The 20147-nt window shown below is 49.0% G+C and overlaps 2 protein-coding genes across 7 annotated transcripts in view; both read right to left on the bottom strand.

Annotated features, from left to right (window-relative positions):
• Positions 1-20147, bottom strand: part of Rab3 (RAS oncogene family member Rab3) — a 145104-nt gene that overhangs the window by 5082 nt on the left and 119875 nt on the right. For all 6 annotated transcript variants that reach the window (XM_069333431.1, XM_069333429.1, XM_069333430.1 and 3 more), the window contains 2 exons: positions 17688-17806; positions 3172-3343 (listed from right to left, as the gene is read on the bottom strand). In XM_069333431.1, the coding sequence (XP_069189532.1) occupies positions 3172-3343; positions 17688-17806 (291 nt within the window). The remainder of the gene's footprint in view (positions 1-3171; positions 3344-17687; positions 17807-20147) is intronic.
• Tim9a (translocase of inner membrane 9) overlaps positions 1-20147 on the bottom strand; it is a 225468-nt gene that overhangs the window by 123395 nt on the left and 81926 nt on the right. The window lies entirely within an intron of this gene.

Here is a 20147-nt window from a genome sequence, read left to right as displayed (position 1 = left end):
CCAAAATATGTAACATGATATCCTCCAAAATATGTAACATGATATCCTCCAAAATATGTAACATGATATCCTCCAAAATATGCAACATGATATCCTCCAAAATATGTAACATGATATCCTCCAAAATATGTAACATTATATCCTCCAAAATATGTAAAATTATATCCTCCAAATTATGTAAAATTATATCCTCCAAAATATGTAAAATTATATCCTCCAAAATATGTAAAATGATATCCTCCAAATTATGTAAAATTATATCCTACAAAATTTGTAAAATTATATCCTCCAAATTATGTAAAATTATATCCTCCAAATTATGTAAAATTATATCTTACAAAATATGTAAAATTAAGGAACTCCTTCTGGCAAAACACCAGCCATCACAACAGTCACCTGAACAATTCAAACATTATATAAATGATTATACCACAAAATGGTATTCGTCAAATTTCAGGTATAATACTTCACATTATTATATAACGATATACAGGTCAAGCCAAGACCTATATGGCTACATATAACTGTAACAGCAAAAGTGCAGGTCTAACTTACCACAACCAAACGTAACTGGGATTTATTATAAATACGAAAATAATAATACTCCATAAATTACACCAAAGATTCAAAACATACGATTATATATACACCGGAGGCTAATTATGTCTATTAAAATGATAACATAGATCAAGAGGAGTCTTGCGGCGCACTGATCAACGCAGTCATTACCCACAAGGTGGCCTGGGCATGGTCACTGGCTGGGCTTCCTAGCGGGGGACCAAGATAACCGTAAAAGGTTATCTGTCCCTAAAGAATGGTGATAACCGAGACTTAATGGAAATAATAATAAGTAGGGGTCTCTCCGTCGGAGCCAGCGACGGTCTGTTGTACTGGTTCACAATGTGTCTGGGACTACAGCCTGTTAACAGCGGGTTGGTCACTAAGACCACGACAATACCTTACTGACCCAACCAGCAAGTATATTTTACGACTATGGTCAGGACTAAAGTATATTCTCAGTGTATATACACACCGATAAGCGGCGTATACCTTTCTGTATATATATATATATATATATATATATATATATATATATATATATATATATATATATATATATATATATATATATATATATATATATGTCGTACCTAGCAGCCAGAACGCACTTTTTGGCCTACTATGCAAGGCCAGATTTGCCTAATAAGCCAAGTTTTCCTGAAATATTATATTTTCTCTAATTTTTTTCTTATGAAATGATAAAGCTACTCATTTCATTATGTATGAGGTCAATTTTTTTTATTGGAGTTAAAATTAACGTAGATATATGACGGAACCTAACCAACCCTACCTAACCTAACCTAACCTATCTTTATAGGTTAGGTTAGGTTAGGTAGCCGAAAAAGTTAGGTTAGGTTAGGTTAGGTAGGTTAGGTAGTCGAAAAACAATTAATTCATGAAAACTTGGCTTATTAGGCAAATCGGGCCTTGCATAGTAGGCTGAGAAGTGCGTTCTGGCTACTAGGTACGACATATATATATATATATATATATATATATATATATATATATATATATATATATGTCGTACCTAATAGCCAGAACGCACTTCTCAGCCTACTATTCAAGGCCCGATTTGCCTAATAAGCCAAGTTTTCATGAATTAATGTTTTTTCGTCTACCTAACCTACCTAACCTAACCTAACCTAGCTTTTTTTGGCTACCTAACCTAACCTTACCTATAAATATAGGTTAGGTTAGGTTAGGTAGGGTTGGTTAGGTTCGGTCATATATCTACGTTAATTTTAACTCCAATAAAAAAAAATTGACCTCATACATAGAGAAAAGGGTTGCTTTATCATTTCATCAGAAAAAAATTATAGTAAATATATTAATTCAGGAAAACTTGGCTTGTTAGGCAAATCGGGCCTTGAATAGTAGGCTGAGAAGTGAGTTCTGGCTACTAGGTACGACATATATATATATATATATATATATATATATATATATATATATATATATATATATATATATATATATATATATATATATATATATATATCACCGAGTTTCCCATTTTGTACTGGAAAGTTTCGGTATATAACCCTTGCATGTGACGGCCCACGGCCACGTGATGCATGTCAACATTAGGCTGTGGAGGGAAGCCTAATTGTCTACAGGAATGTTTTGTTGTTTAATTTACATTGGAGGGTAGAGGAGGAGGAGGAGACGGGTTCTGAACTGGCGGTAGCAAATTAAGACCTCACACACCCCACAACTTATCCTAAGCCTTACCCTACTAGTTCTCCCTGGAACACAAGCTGCCGCCACCTACGGCCGCAGCCGCATGTAAACAACAGAGCACGTGGTCGCATGCGGCGCACCTGCAAGGTAATCTACCTGTCCTCTCCAGTAACACATCGCATTTTCACGTCAAAATCCCTCAACGGAAAAAAATATTGTACATTTTAGCCGCTCACAAAAGTTCACGTTTTCTATGCGTGCGTCGTCTGTTAGGATAACGTTAGGTAAGGTATAAATGTAGTACATCATTTTCTGTCCGTTGTGATAACTCGAGAGGACAGGCTGATGTGATAGCAGGTACGGCTAGCATGTCCTCTTCTCCCGCAGGTATATGTGGGATATGCCATTACAACATATGTTAGGAGCATTGCTACATATGTAAGGAGCATTACAACATATGTAAGGAGCATTACAACATATGTAAGGAGCATTACAACATATGTAAGGAACATTACAACATATGTAAGGAACATTACTACATATGTAAGGAGCATTACAACATATGTAAGGAACATTACTACATATGTAAGCATCTGTTGAAATGTTCCTCAACATGCAGGCAATGAGTCACAATAACGTGGCTAAAGTATGTTGACCAGACCACACACTAGAAGGTAAAGGGACGACGATGTTTCGGTCCGTCCTGGACCATTCTGAAGTCGACGTCTCCTCAACATACTCTACACTTTTCTTCCCTCCCTAAATCCGTATGAGCGCTCGGCCCCAGACCTAAATTGTAACATATCTCTCCCACCTGCCACTCCACCACTGACTTCATCCACTCTCACATTCTTCCCTTCCCCGGGCTTTACCCCCAAGTCCCCTCCCTCCCTTCCTCCCTTCAACTTTCCCTCCCTCTGGACTTACCTTGACATTAATGTTCTCCTTGGCAGAGGTCTCGTAGAACTCGAGACCCAGTTGGTCTGCGAGTTGTTTACCTCGCTCGTAGGAGATGACTCTCTCGTCCTCCATGTCGCACTTGTTCCCCACCAGGATCACCTGGGCGTTGTCCCACGAGTACGTCTTGATCTGCGTGCACCTGTTGGGGGGGGGGGGGAGATGATGACTGAGAGATCTACTCGCACTTGTTTGAGGAAGATGATGATTGAGAGACGCTGTCTCTGGGGAAGGCCAGGGAGGCACTCGGGGGGTAAGGATGTCACAGGGTGAAGAGGGACCAGAAGAGTGACGGTCACTGAAGTGAGGCACTCTAACCTGTGAGGGTTCCAGAGTGACTGTTCAGGTGTGTGTGTGTGTGTGTTGTGTGTGTGTGTGTGTGTGTGTGTGTGCCCAATTGTTGACAAGTGGAGTCAGAGTGTGCAAGGTTATATATGAGGGTGTGTACAGATGGCAGTAGGGGTGGAAGCAGACATTGACAGGTTGATGTATGCATCTGTGATCCCCAGCACCAGGAGAGGACGGTGATGGCTCACTGGGGAGTACATACACACTGGGGAAGGCTGCCTCTGGGTGCCACAGGGAGACTAACTGTGTAGAGACAGGGAATAGAGTCGGGTGTGTGAGGGAAGACAGGTCAGCAGGACGGGAGGGTGAGTGAACAACACGTTCTCCAGACTTCCGTAAACAAATGCAACAATCTGACCTAAAGAGACACAAACCAACCCGTGCAGCCCACCTAACCCATCGAGCCAGATGCCTAAAGACGTTAATATCATTGGTGCTAAAATTTGTACCGATATGTCGCGTTTTTAACGGAGCTGTCGATTCCGTCGGCCTCCCTGAGATAGAGGAACAGGTCTGGGAAGGAAGGAAGGGGGGAGGGAGGGTCGAGGCAGAGAGAGGGAGAGAAGGAGGGAGAGAGGGAGGGAGGGAGAGAAGGAGGGAGAGAGGGAGGGAGGGAGAGAAGGAGGGAGAGAGGGGTTGCCATTCTCGTGCTGGGCTAAGCTATTCTGGTGCCCGAGTTCCTGGAAACCATTGTCAGACTCTTGACACCTGGTCACGGTCACACATCATGGTCTCCTGTCATGTTCGTTCCTCATGCTCCCGTCACACCCCGGTGTCACGCTACCTCATGTTCGGTTATTTTGTCATTCTCGTGTCATGCTCCCGTGTCATGCGTCATGCTTTTACAGCATGTTCCTGTCATATTCGTTTGTCGTGTTCCTGTGTGTGTGAGGCTCCTGTATCATGTTCCTGTGTGTGTGAGGCTCCTGTATCATGTTCCTGTGTGTGTGAGGCTCCTGTATCATGTTCCTGTGTGTGTGAGGCTCCTGTATCATGTTCCTGTGTGTGTGAGGCTCCTGTATCATGTTCCTGTGTGTGTGAGGCTCCTGTATCATGTTCCCGTGACATCCCCTGTCATGATCACCGGGGCCACATTCCGTGTCATGTTGAACATTTGGTTGATTAATTTGGTTGGGTTTAATCGCCTCTATAAATCACCTGCCCCGGGTGCCAAGAGGAATCCATCATCCAGTAATTATTATATGTTAATGTAATCATTTGTCTCTATAATTATTTGTGTGTGTATAATGTTTGAACCTATAATTATTTGGGTATACAATTAGTGTATATAATTATTGACGGATATAATTTACTAGTGTTTGCATGATGATTATCTGGATGTTTGGCCTGAACCCTAATATTAATCCCTCGGTCAGAACCCTAATATTAATCCCTCGGTCAGAACCCTAATATTAATCCCTGGGTCAGAACCCTAATATTAATCCCTCGGTCAGAACCCTAATATTAATCCCTCGGTCAGAACCCTAACATTAATCCCTGGGTCAGAACCCTAATATTAATCCCTCGGTCAGAACCCTAATATTAATCCCTCGGTCAGAACCCTAATATTAATCCCTCGGTCAGAACCCTAATATTAATCTCTCGGTCAGAACCCTAACATTAATCCCTCGGTCAGAATCCTAACAGGTGAGACACGAACCACTGCCTAGGGTCCCGGGGATAATATGATTCTCAGATGTGGTAAGTGGCTGGCGCTCCCTTCCGTACAGTAGTACCGTGAGGGCTCACCATAGCCCGGGCTCACCATAGCCCGAGCCCGCTATGGCTCACCATACGGGCTCACCATAGCCCGTGCTACTTGGAACTGTAAGTTCCAGGTAGCTGAATCTATAACAACAACAACAGCCCGGGGCTAAAGATATTAAGAAACATTCCGGAACACGCACGAGAGGAAAACTAACTACCAGTTATGCTCGAGTTTATCTCAGCCTAAAGATACTTGTGAGGAGCCTTGGAGCCTGGAAGCTGTGAGCCTTATCTGACTCAACCCGCCCCAAGACACAGTGGCCACAGAGAACACAGGAGTCCTAAGCCTTCTTTTCCTTGTCCATCCCACTATTATTGATCCTGAGAGCCTTCACTTAGTAATTCTCTCTTGTACTGATCCCCTCCAAGTCTGGTACTGGTCCTCTCCATCTTTACAGATCCTGCATGAGCCTTCCTCGGAACATTTCCCCATTATTCAATGATTCTCTCCGTGGTTCTTCCCTTCTCTGCTAGGCTTATGTGAGTCTTCCTGCGTCCTGTCTTACACTACTAATACTCCTGAAGCTTTACTCGATCCCTCTATGAGCATTTTCCGGGGCCTTCTCTCCATTCCTAACCCTTATTGAGCCTTGAATCCTTACAGCCGCTACTTACCCTCATAAAGTACTTTTCTAGAGATCTTCCCTTCACTTTAGGATGCTTTTCTGGGTCTTTTTCTACTTTACTGACCATCCATGAGCTTTCATGGAGTTATGGACACTTATGGACTCTCCACGATCCGTATTAGAAGTCTTCCCTTCCATTACTGATCCTTCATGACCATCTCAGGACCTTTACCGCTATGAGGTCTCCTTGGGTCACTCCCTCGGTTATTGATCCTTGAAATGCATTTGACATCAAATAAAACGATTCTCAGATGTGGTAAGTGGCTGGCGCTCCCTTCCGTACAGTAGTACCGTGAGGGCCCGGGAAGGCGGCGTGGAGACAGACAGACAGACAGACACAGGCGTCACCCGTCCACCCCACCATGTCACCTCGGGACACATTTCCCGCCACTGTGTTGAGGCCGACGTGTTCACGTGACGTGGGCGCTGAGGCCGACGTGTTCACGTGACGTGGGAGCTGAGGCCGACGTGTTCACGTGACGTGGGAGCTGAGGCCGACGTGTCCACGTGACGTGGGAGCTGAGGCCAACGTGTTCACGTGACGTGGGAGCTGAGGCCGACGTGTTCACGTGTCGTGGGAGCTGAGGCCGACGTGTTCACGTGACGTGGGCGCTGAGGCCGACGTGTTCACGTGACAAGGGAGCTGAGGCCGACGTGTTCACGTGACGTGGGCGCTGAGGCCGACGTGTTCACGTGAGGGACGTGGTAGCTGTCGTTGCAGTAAACACAGCGGGCGGAGGTCATGACGCAAATGCGTTACACAAAGCTAGTTTAGCGTGCGCGTGGGAGGCACTCAACCTATTATCGTATATAGCGTGATGGATTAATGGGGTTTGAGTGTGTTGAGCGGTCAAGAGGAAGGGGCGTGGTAGGCGGGTGGTGCATGCGAGGGTTGAGCTCTGGCTCTTTGGTCCCGCCTCTCAACCGTCAATCAACTGGTGTACAGGTTCCTGAGCCTACTGGGCTCTATCATATCTACATTTGAAACTGTGTATGGAGTCAGCCTCCACCACATCACTGCCTAATGCATTCCATCTGTTAACTACTCTGACACTGAAAAAGTTCTTTTTAACGTCCCTGAGGCTGTGTGTGTGTGTGTGTGTGTGTGTGTGTGTGTTCACACCTAACCATACGTGCAAGGGTTGAGTGAGCCCCTGAGCCCCGCCTTAGCAGCTGTTGGTTGTTTAAAACATTAACACTGAATCTTTCAATTTCTTATACAAGTATATTACAAGAGCAGGACCCGCCTGGCGCGTCTCCGGGTCCTGGCCGGAAGGTGAGGAGCTCCAAGAGATCCACAATCACCAATAACCTTAACCTGAAATTCTGTAATCTTTAATTCTTTTAATTCTGTAATCCGCGTGTAACCTGTAACCTTTGAACTATCAAATACAGCGAAAGAAAACGTAACAATGCTAAGTAGGTGCGGGGGGGAAAGGAGGGGGGGGGGGTGTTGTTGTTGTTGAAAGGACAAAAGAACGAGGAAACTGTATTGAGGGGAAAAGGGGACTCGACTGAGAGCTGGACTGAGCGCTCAGGCAAAGAGGGGGCCTGAAAATCCCACCTAATGCTGTGTGTGTGCCGTTCTCTGAGGCTATGGATCTTCTCTCCTCTTTCAGCCAGGGGTGGGGGTGGGGGGGTGGGGGGGGGCACAAAATGCGTTCAGCATTTTCTATTTCTTCAAATGTAGTTTTTCTGCATACCTGGATCAGTGTTTTTATGATCATTGTTCCATATAAACGTATGTCTATATATATATATATATATATATATATATATATATATATATATATATATATATATATATATATATATATATATATATATATATATATATATAATGTCTCCGAGAGCCGTGTTATCTACACTTGGATCAAGCGGCTAATTGATAAAGGCGTCGCAGAAGCAATTAGTCAACAGCTGATTACCTGTTTAATTCACAACCATTAGTGGCTTATTGTGCAGGGCGCTAATTATGTTATTGTGTGAGCTCCGTGACTCATAGTGAGCACAGCGCTCAGTCAAGTTCACTGCACAAACGGTGGGCAGAGCGCACAGTTAAGTTGACTGCTTCGGAGGGTGGGCAGAGTGCTCAGGTAAGCTGACTGCTCAGAGAGTAGACTGAGCGCTCAGGTAATAGAATGAAGGGATCCATAGCTGGATACACAGTTATGGATCCCTTGTTCATAAGTGGATATAAACCCCCTCGTTCATAATCCATACGGATACGACATTGTCTGGCTACACACATGGCTAAATGTCCATATGGATTCGACATTAACTGGCTACACACATGGCTAAATGTCCATATGGATTCGACATTAACTGGCTACACAGATGAGTCACAGAAATGTCGTGAACTGTTTCAGTCCACGAGTCGTAAATGAGTGGAACAGACTAAACGAGGAAGTTGTTAAAGTTAATTCATTATACATTTTTAAATATAAATATTTGAAAAAAATGAGTGAAATTGAGTCACTGCCCTGAACTACTGATGGTCGAAAGACCATCATTTAAATATCATTTACATTGAAGAGAAAATGTTCGACAATGAAAGTACAAAAAGGCGAGTACAACTAGGTGAGAAAAAGAGTGCTCAGGTAAGTTGACCGCTCAGACTGGGTGGACTGAGCGCTCAGACGGGGTGGACTGAGCGCTCAGACGGGGTGGACTGAGCGCTCAGACGGGGTGGACTGAGCGCTCAGACGGGGTGGACTGAGGGCTCAGACGGGGTGGACTGAGCGCTCAGACGGGGTGGACTGAGCGCTCAGACGGGGTGGACTGAGGGCTCAGACGGGGTGGACTGAGCGCTCAGACGGGGTGGACTGAGCGCTCAGACGGGGTGGACTGAGCGCTCAGACGGGGTGGACTGAGGGCTCAGACTGGGTGGACTGAGCGCTCAGACGGGGTGGACTGAGCGCTCAGACGGGGTGGACTGAGCGCTCAGACGGGGTGGACTGAGGGCTCAGACGGGGTGGACTGAGCGCTCAGACGGGGTGGACTGAGCGCTCAGACGGGGTGGACTGAGCGCTCAGACGGGGTGGACTGAGCGCTCAGCCAATCTGACCGCTCAGATAGTGGCCCCCAAGCACTTCAGGATCAAGTGGGTGACCTATTTTTTATGCCATATAAGATTCAGAGGCAATTTTGGATTTCCCAGGATTCATATTTGAGTGAAATAACATTTGTGCTTGTGGGGGGTGGGGGGGGCAGCGGGGGATTGAGCTTTAGCTGATGGGTCCTGGCTCACTGACATAGTTTGCCTTAACAAAAAATGCTTTCTTCTTTATTCCATTAATTATACTCTTACACTGATTTTATTATATATAATAACCCTGTGGCTCACTCGGGCACGTGCTATCCACCGGTGTTCCTTTTATTTGTATATCACCAATGCGTAAAAGTGTCTAAATGCCTGGTTATTGAGTCCTTCACAGTCTGTGATTACCGTCTTGTATCGTCAGTCCTGACACATCAACAGGACCATTACCCCTTATTCCCTCCATTTCTGTCTTTTCTTATTACATTGTAGCGCTAAGGGAATACTCAATTTGTTACGAATTCTGACAGTTTTGTTTCTGCGAGCGCAATTACATCTGGATAATGTCTTTTATTTTCATGAAATATGAAATTTCTGAAAATCCATCTAGGTTTGTGTACGTAACTTTACAGCTTACTTTTTTCTGTGCAGTTTCACATTCAAGCTGCTTTATCTATCTATATATATATATATATATATATATATATATATATATATATATATATATATATATATATATATATATATATATATATATATATATATATATATCGGTGAAAGGAAGGTGTTAGGGCAGCACACAACAAGGAAGATGATGAAGACTGGTTGCAATGGGCACCGAGGCCACAGAATATTAGAATCTGTAGGAGAGACTGCGGAGGTTGGAGGGAGGATAGGAAGATGAGGTGAGGAGCAGAGGGAACTGGCTCCAGTTTAGGGACGTGGAATGGGGACGTATGATGGGGGAGGGGGGGGGGGGATGGGATGGGGGTGTGAAAACGCTTGGGGTATGTTCTGTGTGTGTATTTACTATTTGTGTCTGCAGAACTGAGTTATTTAGCTCTTGGATCCCGCCTTTCAAGCTATTTTTCCTCTATTATGTCTACTACATATATTTATCTCTAAGACGCACACACTCACACACATGTAGGGATGTGTGGTGAGTACATTCCCAGGAAGCAACCCGTAGTAGCTGTCTAACTCCCAGGTATCTATTTACTGCTAGGTGAACAAAGGCATCAGGGTGAAAGAAACTCTGCCCATTTGTTTCCGCCATCGCCGGAGATCGATCCCTGAACCCTAGGACTACTAATCCCAAGCGCTATCCACTCAGCTGTCAGGTCCCCCCACACACACTCGGGGGCCCTCGCGGCTGAGTGGGCAGCGCTCTGAGGTCGTAGTCCTAGGGGGTCGGGTTCGATCCTTGATAGAGGCAAAAACAAATGGACAGAGTTTCTTTTACCCCGATGCCCCTGTTCACATAGCAGTTAATAGGTACATGGGAGTTAGACAGCTGCTACGGGCTGCTTCCTGGAGCTATGTGATTGTGTCAGAAAGAAATATATGTAGATTACATAACTAGAGGAAAAATAAATTGGTTAGAAAGGCGGGGTTCAGGAGCTAATAGCTCGATTCTGCAGACATAAATAGTAAACACAAATCATACACACACACACACACACACACACACACACACACACACACACACACACACACACACACACACACACACACACACACACACACACACACACACACACACACACACACACACACACACACACACACACACACACACACACACACACACACACACACACACACACACACACACACACACTCACACATACACACACACACACACACACACACCATTGCAGCTGTCTAACTCTCAAGTCCCTATTTACTGTTATGTGAAAGAAACTGCGCATTCGATTCCCTGCCTCTGCCGGGAATCGAATCCGGACCCTTAGGACTACGAGCCTCGAGCGCTGTCCGCTCGACCGCGAAGACCTGTAATCATCTAGTTGTACTCACCTAGTTGTGCTTGCGGAGGTTGAGCTCAGCTTCTTTGATCCCACCTCTCAACTGTCAATCGTGTGTGTATGTGAACGCCACTCCCCCCCCCCCCCCTCCCCCCACTTTTCCACACCAGAAGCGCCCCACCCCCCTCCACCTCCTCCTCCCTCTGCTACAAGCACCAATATCTCACAAAACAGTCTAGCATATAGTGCTTCCCGGAGAGCGGTCCCGTGGTCGGAATACTTAATGTGTGAGAGAGAGAGAGAGAGAGAGAGAGAGAGAGAGAGAGAGAGAGAGAGAGAGAGAGAGAGAGAGAGAGAGAGAGAGAGAGAGAGAGAGAGAGAGAGGGGGGGGGAAGGGGAGGAGGGAGTGGGGAGGGATTGATAAAGAGGAAGGATCCGCCTCGGGTCTGAATACCCTCGTTAGGTTGAGTCATTAGGATCGAGGCGGTGCTCGTTAAAGCTTGTTCACCGCCCGGGGTTTATATGGAGTCCTCTGATATTTCTATACCATTATATTATATCCTTACTGGCAAAGAGAGACGTGTATAGTTATATGACAAAAATTGTCGTGTCTGTATTTACATGCATCTTGCACTTGCCTACCTTGTGAGGATTGGACTCCAGCTCCTGGACCCCCAGTCCATATCTACATTTTAAACCGCGCACGGATCTCTTCATTATATCCGTGTGGTTCGTGTAAGGACCTGTGTCCACTTGTGATGTCCCCTCCTCCCGTGCACAACAGTCCGGGGTTTGTTAATGTCTGTGAAGTGTTTGTTGTGATGAGGTCGTCTCTTCCGCAGTGGTAGGAGTCTTGTGTTCTTTAAGCCAGTCCTGGTACCCTGGGTCGCTTCTGTTTGGTACCAGATTCGGTACGGACCTGTCCACTTTCTCCTGCCTGTTTATTGTGCTTGATGGGGGGAGCGGATTCCATGCTGGTGCTGCATACTCTCTGTGTTATCGCTGCTGTTGTTGGTGATGGTGGTGTGTGGAAGGGAGGTGTGTGTAGGGGTGGTGTTGTATGGGGTGGTGGTGTAGAGGTAGTAGTGTGGAGTTGTGGTGTAGGGGTGGTTGTGGTGTAGGGGTGGTTGTGGTGTAGGGGTGGTAGTGTGTGGTTGTGGTGTAGGGGTGGTAGTGTGGAGTTGTGGTGTAGGGGTGGTTGTGGTGTAGGGGTGGTAGTGTGTGGTTGTGGTGTAGGGATGGTAGTGTGTGGTTGTGGTGTAGGGGTGGTAGTGTGTGGTTGTGGTGTAGGGGTGGTAGTGTGGAGTTGTGGTGTAGGGATGGTAGTGTGTGGTTGTGGTGTAGGGGTGGTAGTGTGTGGTTGTGGTGTAGGGGTGGTAGTGTGTGGTTGTGGTGTAGGGGTGGTAGTGTGGAGTTGTGGTGTAGGGGTGGTTGTGGTGTAGGGGTGGTAGTGTGTGGTTGTGGTGTAGGGGTGGTAGTGTGTGGTTGTGGTGTAGGGGTGGTAGTGTGTGGTTGTGGTGTAGGGGTGGTAGTGTGTGGTTGTGGTGTAGGGGTGGTAGGTGTGTGGTTGTGGTGTAGGGGTGGTAGTGTGTGGTTGTGGTGTAGGGGTGGTAGTGTGTGGTTGTGGTGTAGGGGTGGTAGTGTGTGGTTGTGGTGTAGGGGTGGTAGTGTGTGGTTGTGGTGTAGGGGTGGTAGTGTGTGGTTGTGGTGTAGGGGTGGTAGTGTGTGGTTGTGGTGTAGGGGTGGTAGTGTGTGGTTGTGGTGTAGGGGTGGTAGTGTGTGGTTGTGGTGTAGGGGTGGTAGGTGTGTGGTTGTGGTGTAGGGGTGGTAGTGTGTGGTTGTGGTGTAGGGGTGGTAGTGTGTGGTTGTGGTGTAGGGTGGTAGTGTGTGGTTGTGGTGTAGGGGTGGTAGGTGTGTGGTTGTGGTGTAGGGGTGGTAGTGTGTGGTTGTGGTGTAGGGGTGGTAGGTGTGTGGTTGTGGTGTAGGGGTGGTAGTGTGTGGTTGTGGTGTAGGGGTGGTAGTGTGTGGTTGTGGTGTAGGGGTGGTAGTGTGTGGTTGTGGTGTAGGGGTGGTAGTGTGTGGTTGTGGTGTAGGGGTGGTAGTGTGTGGTTGTGGTGAAGGGGTGGTAGGTGTGTGGTTGTGGTGTAGGGGTGGTAGTGTGTGGTTGTGGTGTAGGGGTGGTAGTGTGTGGTTGTGGTGTAGGGGTGGTAGTGTGTGGTTGTGGTGTAGGGGTGGTAGTGTGGGGTGGTGGTGTAGAGGTGGTAGTGTGTGGTTGTGGTGTAGGGGTGGTAGTGTGTGGTTGTGGTGTAGGGGTGGTAGTGTGTGGTTGTGGTGTGGGGGTGGTAGTGTGTGGTTGTGGTGTAGGGGTGGTAGTGTGTGGTTGTGGTGTAGGGGTGGTAGTGTGTGGTTGTGGTGTAGGGGTGGTAGTGTGTGGTTGTGGTGTAGGGGTGGTAGGTGTGTGGTTGTGGTGTAGGGGTGGTAGTGTGTGGTTGTGGTGTAGGGGTGGTAGTGTGTGGTTGTGGTGTAGGGGTGGTAGTGTGTGGTTGTGGTGTAGGGGTGGTAGTGTGTGGTTGTGGTGTGGGGGTGGTAGTGTGTGGTTGTGGTGTAGGGGTGGTAGTGTGTGGTTGTGGTGTAGGGGTGGTAGTGTGTGGTTGTGGTGTAGGGGTGGTAGTGTGTGGTTGTGGTGTAGGGGTGGTAGTGTGTGGTTGTGGTGTAGGGGTGGTAGTGTGTGGTTGTGGTGTGGGGGTGGTAGTGTGTGGTTGTGGTGTGGGGGTGGTAGTGTAGGGGTGGTAGTGTGGGGGTGGTAGTGTAGGGGTGGTAGTGTGTGGTTGTGGTGTAAGAGGTTACACGGTGTGGAGATGCATGAGGTGGTGAATGTGACAGAGGAACCCCCCCCCCCCCTGCTCCTCCTCATTACCCAGGCTTGGGACGTGCTTCCAAGTCTGGGTAGACCTTCAAACACCATAAAGAGAAGTATAATTCAGACACCCTGAACAATTAGGACAGCCTTGATAAACCCGAAATACACTCTGGAATACAGAAAAAGAGTATGCATGCACACATATACATACACCCACATATACATACTGTATGTATGTACACATGCACACAGACATAGTAACGCGATGTATCATTGACAATTCAGAAGGAGCCACGAGGAGGATCCGAACCTATGCTAAGGGAGACCATCGGTGGCCATCTTGCTCTCGTCTCTCCCGTGATACTCCTCCGTGGCAAGCCTCCCTTGTCTCTCTCAGATGACACCCCCCCCTACTGCTTGACACCCCCCCCCTACTGCTTGACACCCCCTCTCCCTGCTTGACACCCCCTCTTCCTGCTTGACACCACTGCCCCTATTTGACACCCCCTCTCCCTGCTTGACACCCCCTCTTCCTGCTTTACACCACTCCCCCTACTTGACACCCCCTCTCCCTGCTTGACAGCCATCCCCCTGCTTGACACCCCCTATCCCTGCTTGACACCCCTCTCCCTGCTTGACACCCCTCTCCCTGCTTGACACCCCTCTCCCTGCTTGACACCCCTCTCCCTGCTTGACACTCCTCTTCCTGCTTGCTTCCTCTACCTTCTCTCTCAGACGATACCTTCCTCAGGATTGGCATCTCTCCCTCTCCTCTCTTTCTCTCCGGTCGCTGCCAAACTTAGCTCCTCTACCAATTCTCTATCTTTTCTTTTTCCTATGCTGCTGCTGCTGCTGCTGCTGCTATCCCCCCTTTTCCCACTGTTCATCTTCTCTTCGTCACTAACTGCTCTTTCTCCTCCTCTCTTCACTCTCCCGCTCAATCCTTCCCTGCTTCTCCCACCTGTTGCTAGCTGGACGGGAGTGTAGGGTGGGAGGGCCAGCGTCATGAAGTGTCTCACCTGTTACATTCAGCCTCCCACCATGCCCAGGCAGTCATCTCCCATCTATCCACGCCCACGCAAACACTACAGCAAGCCCAGGCACCTCTCTCCCATCCATCTACGCCCACGCAAACACTACAGCAAGCCCAGGCACCTCTCTCCCATCCATCCACGCCCACGCAAACACTACAGCAAGCCCAGGCACCTCTCTCCCATCCATCCACGCCCACGCAAACACTACAGCAAGCCCAGGCACCTATCTCCCATCCATCCACGCCCACGCAAACACTACAGCAAGCCCAGGCACCTCTCTCCCATCCATCCACTCCCACGCAAACACTACAGCAAGCCCAGGCATCTATCTCTCATCCATCCACGCCCACGCAAACACTACAGCAAGCCCAGGCACCTCTCTCCCATCCATCCACTCCCACGCAAACACTACAGCAAGCCCAGGCATCTATCTCTCATCCATCCACTCCCACGCAAACACTACAGCAAGCCCAGGCACCTCTCTCCCATCCATCCACTCCCACGCAAATACTACAGCAAGCCCAGGCACCTCTCTCCCATCCATCCACTCCCACGCAAACACTACAGCAAGCCCAGGCACCTCTCTCCCATCCATCCACGCCCACGCAAACACTACAGCAAGCCCAGGCACCTCTCTCTCATCCATCCACGCCCACGCAAACACTACAGCAAGCCCAGGCACCTCTCTCCCATCCATCCACGCCCACGCAAACACTACAGCAAGCCCAGGCACCTCTCTCCCATCCATCCACGCCCACGCAAACACTACAGCAAGCCCAGGCACCTCTCTCCCATCCATCCACGCCCACGCAAACACTACAGCAAGCCCAGGCACCTCTCTCCCATCCATCCACTCCCACGCAAACACTACAGCAAGCCCAGGCACCTCTCTCCCATCCATCCACGCCCACGCAAAAGCTTCACCCAACCTCGCTGGGAGACGGTCGGCCGAGCGGACAGCACGCTGGACTTGTGATCCTGTGGTCCCGGGTTCGATCCCAGGCGCCGGCGAGAAACAATGGGCAGCGTTTCTTTCACCCTATGCCCCTGTTACCTAGCAGTAAATAGGTACCTGGGTGTTAGTCAGCTGTCACGGGCTGCTTCCTGGGGGTGGAGGCCTGGTCGAGGACCGGGCCGCGGGGACACTAAAGCCCCGAAATCATCTCAAGATAACCTCATGCAGCCATTGCAACTACCCTGATTGTCTGTGCGTGTAGGGTGTAGGGGCGACAGTATGACACCAGCACCCAGTGATGTGATGCATTGATCTCCAGAGCCTGGGTGCGACGCTCACCCAAGACAACTCTGTTTATCTTAGTCTCCCCCTAAACATACTTTACTTTCCAAGAACAGTACTCTAGTTTTCTTCTTCAGAATACGCCTTTTCAAATTCTAAAATTACTCATTCAAAAGACAATTTTGCATTTAAAAAAAATCTTTGAAAATTAAAAATATCAGTTTGAGTTCAAAGTGAAGTTTGACCAATTCTAGTAAGATGAGAGGCGTGGAGGCAGGCTGGCGGAGCTGTCCACAAGATGGCTGCCGGAGAGAGAGAGAGAGAGAGAGAGAGAGAGAGAGAGAGAGAGAGAGAGAGAGAGAGAGAGAGAGAGAGAGAGAGAGAAGAGAGAGAGAGAGAGAGAGAGAGAGAGAGAGAGAGAGAGAGAGAGAGAGAGAGAGAGAGAGAGGGAGAGAGAGAGAGAGAGAGAGAGAGAGAGAGAGAGAGAGAGAGAGAGAGAGAAAGAGAGAGAGAGAGAGAGAGAGAGAGAGAGAGAGAGAGAGAGAGAGAGAGAGAGAGAGAGAGAGAGAGAGAGAGAGAGAGAGAGAGAGAGAGCAACGTGTACAATGTTGTTGTTTGTTGGGATTAAATTCAACTTCTCGGAACCAAAAGTTTCAGGCAACAACAGCAGCACGGGCTATGGCGAGCCCGTCGTACTCACCTGGCACAGGAGATGTGAGCCGTGTTCAATACTGCATCACCGCTAAATACAATAACGAAGAGAAGTGATGAGAGAGTGAAAGTGAGAGTAGCAATAGCGGGGGGAGGCAGAGCAGTGGTAGAGCAGAGCAGAATGTGAGAGCTGCCCCCCAGACGTGATAGTGAGAGTAGCCGCAGAGGAGGGAGAACGTGTCCATTTTTTATATTATCATATTTAAATATATCCGCAGTTATGCAAGCGTCTTGACACACTATGGACCTCCCTTGACGTCTTGAAGGGAGGTCCAGAGTGTGTCAAGAGCTAGAAGAAAAAAAGATCCCCTATCAGACAGGAAGGTTAGTCACACAGGGCCACAGTGCCACATAACTTGGCACCGCCAAATTATGGATGCATTACGAGGATATCCTCACGAACACGAGCGTCAATAAAGTGATTACCAGGTGTGAAGGAGGGTGAATGACTGACCATTCAACAATGTACTGTGCGAGATCATGACTAAGTTCCAGCTCACAGTTTGCGGCCCCAGATGTAACTACGGCGACAAGGCTCAGGTAGAGCTACAGTGATTGACAACTGAAGTAGGCTTTAAACTGGTTTACCCCTCATCTGGCCTGTGAGATAAACGTCGATAAACAACGAATCAACAACGTCGATTCAACATTAAATCAACCTTTATTCAACATTAAATCAATGTTGACTCAACGTTACTCGGGCACGTTTTGCCCACTGATCTGCGGGGGCCTCCCACCCTACCCTGGCACTAGGGTGACCCAGAACTCCCCCTCGGGTCAGGCAGAAGACTGCACAGTGTTGGGAGAACATAAAACAAGGATGAATCGTAACAAAAGAAGCATCAGGATATTGTGTTAATAATGTAGGATATACTGACCAGTCCTGGACGCTGTTGAAGGATTCTTCGTTAGTGATGTCGTACATGAGGATGAAGCCCATGGCGCCCCGGTAGTAGGCTGTGGTGATGGTCCGGTACCGCTCCTGTCCGGCTGTGTCCTGGGGGAGGAGGAGGGCTTGGTTAGCTGGGGTCCTGGGGGTGGAGGAGGCCTTGGTTAGTTGGGGTCCTGGGGGGGAGGAGGCCTTGGTTAGCTGGGGTCCTGGGGGTGGAGGAGAAGGCCTTGGTTAGCTGGGGTTCCTGGGGGTGGAGGAGAAGGCCTTGCTTAGCTGGGGTCCTGGGGGAGGAGGCCTTGGTTAGCTGGGGTCCTGGGGGAGGAGGAGGGTTTGGTTAGCTGGAGTCCTGGGGGAGGAGAAGGCCTTGGTTAGCTGGGGTCCTGGGGGAGGAGAAGGCCTTTGTTAGCTGGGGTCCTGGGGGAGGAGGAGGCCTTGGTTAGCTGGGGTCCTGGGGGAGGAGGAGGCCTTGGTTAACTGGGGTCCTGGGGGTGGAGGAGGCCTTAGTTAGCTGGGGGCCCTGGGGGGAGGAGGAGGCCTTAGGAGGGACTAATTTAGGTTAGATTTGCTTGCTCAAATATCGCATTTATTTAAATAAATATAAATATTAATAAATTAAAATTGGCGAACAAATAATATTGTTTGGAGTGTACACAAGATGAACCTCACGGCAGACACCGCCAGCCTCCCGCCAGGGGGACAAGTCTCAGTGCCGTCAACAAGACTCCACCAGCGTGCCCCTGAACCACCGCCAGGGGGACAAGTCTCAGTGCCGTCAACAAGACTCCACCAGCGTGCCCCTGAACCTCCGCCAGGGGGACAAGTCTCAGTGCCGTCAACAAGACTCCACCAGCGTGCCCCTGAACCACCGCCAGGGGGACAAGTCTCAGTGCCGTCAACAAGACTCCACCAGCGTCCCCCTGAACCTCCGCCAGAGGGACAAGTCTCAGTGCCGTCAACAAGACTCCACCAGCGTCCCCCTGAACCTCCGCCAGAGGGACAAATCTCAGTGCCGTCAACAAGACTCCACCAGCGTCCCCCTGAACCTCCGCCAGAGGGACAAGTCTCAGTGCCGTCAACAAGACTCCACCAGCGTGCCCCTGAACCTCCGCCAGGGGGACAAGTCTCAGTGCCGTCAACAAGACTCCACCAGCGTGCCCCTGAACCTCCGCCAGATGGACAAGTCTCAGTGCCGTCAACAAGACTCCACCAGCGTGCTCCTGAACCTCCGCCAGAGGGACAAATCCCAGGGTAACCCGCAGGAGCTCCCCGTGGAGGCACTGTGAATAAAGTCTTCATGGAAAATCTTACGCGAGCCATTTTTCTTGGCAACCCGGGCGAGGAGAGGTCTGGCACCACAGTTTGGCTCTGGCACTCACCACACTGTGGCTCTGGCACTCACCACACTGTGGCTCTGGCACTCACCACACTGTGGCTCTGACACTCACCAGTGTGGCTCTGGCACTCACCACACTGTGGCTCTGACACTCACCACAATGTGGCTCTGGCACTCACCAGTGTGGCTCTGGCACTCACCAGTGTGGCTCTGGCACTCACCAGTGTGGCTCTGGCACTCACCACACTGTGGCTCTGACACTCACCACAATGTGGCTCTGGCACTCACCACAGTGTGGCTCTGACACTCACTACACTGTGGCTCTGGCACTCACCACAGTCTGGATATATTATGCTAGCGTTTACCCTCGTGGGTACTCCCTCGCTCCCTCCCTCCTTGCCTCTCTCTCCCTCTCTTCACTTCTTCCTCTTTCTCTACCTCCCTTACTATTTCTTCGTTCTTACACCTCGCGTGCTGGAGTCAGAACACACGAGATGTAAGATGTTGACCAGACCACACACTAGAAATTGAAGGGACGACGACGTTTCGGTCCGTCCTGGACCATTCTCAAGTCGATTGTGAAGAGGAGGTAGAGACAGGCAAGATATTCCAGCAGGGGACAACACCTGCCCCTGGGGGGCCACAGACAGACGTCTCCTCACTCTGGCTCACACTTCACACCGCCCTCACAAGGCTGGCACTGTGCCACACTCACGACCTACACCCCAAACAACAACACCTTAAGGTATAGGTGTACAACAAGCACACCCATAAATACGTGCATGGAACAAAGGAACAAGAACACGGCCGCTAACAAAGGCCTAGGAAGGGAGAATGTGGGATGAGGTTGAGACAAAGAGAGGCCGCCACACACGCCGCTTGACTGTGAAGGCGTGTGAGAGCCCCGGGTGTTGCAGGGTAATGTGGCTGGTTTTGACATTGATTTAGTGAAGTAGGAAAGTGAAGAAGGGGGATAGGGAGAAGATTAAGAATGAGGGGGGAAGGAGGAAGAGGGAGACAGAGAGAGAGATTACACATTCTCTCCTAGACCGTCCGTCTAGACGTCTAGTCTGTCTAGATTAAACTAGACCGTTCAATCCCCGACCGTCCAAG

The sequence above is a fragment of the Procambarus clarkii genome, chromosome 29, assembly GCF_040958095.1.
Source record: "Procambarus clarkii isolate CNS0578487 chromosome 29, FALCON_Pclarkii_2.0, whole genome shotgun sequence".
In the NCBI taxonomy this organism is placed as follows: Eukaryota; Metazoa; Arthropoda; class Malacostraca; order Decapoda; family Cambaridae; genus Procambarus; species Procambarus clarkii.
Note: the sequence above shows the minus strand (reverse complement) of the source record. Positions and strands in the feature narration are given on the sequence as shown.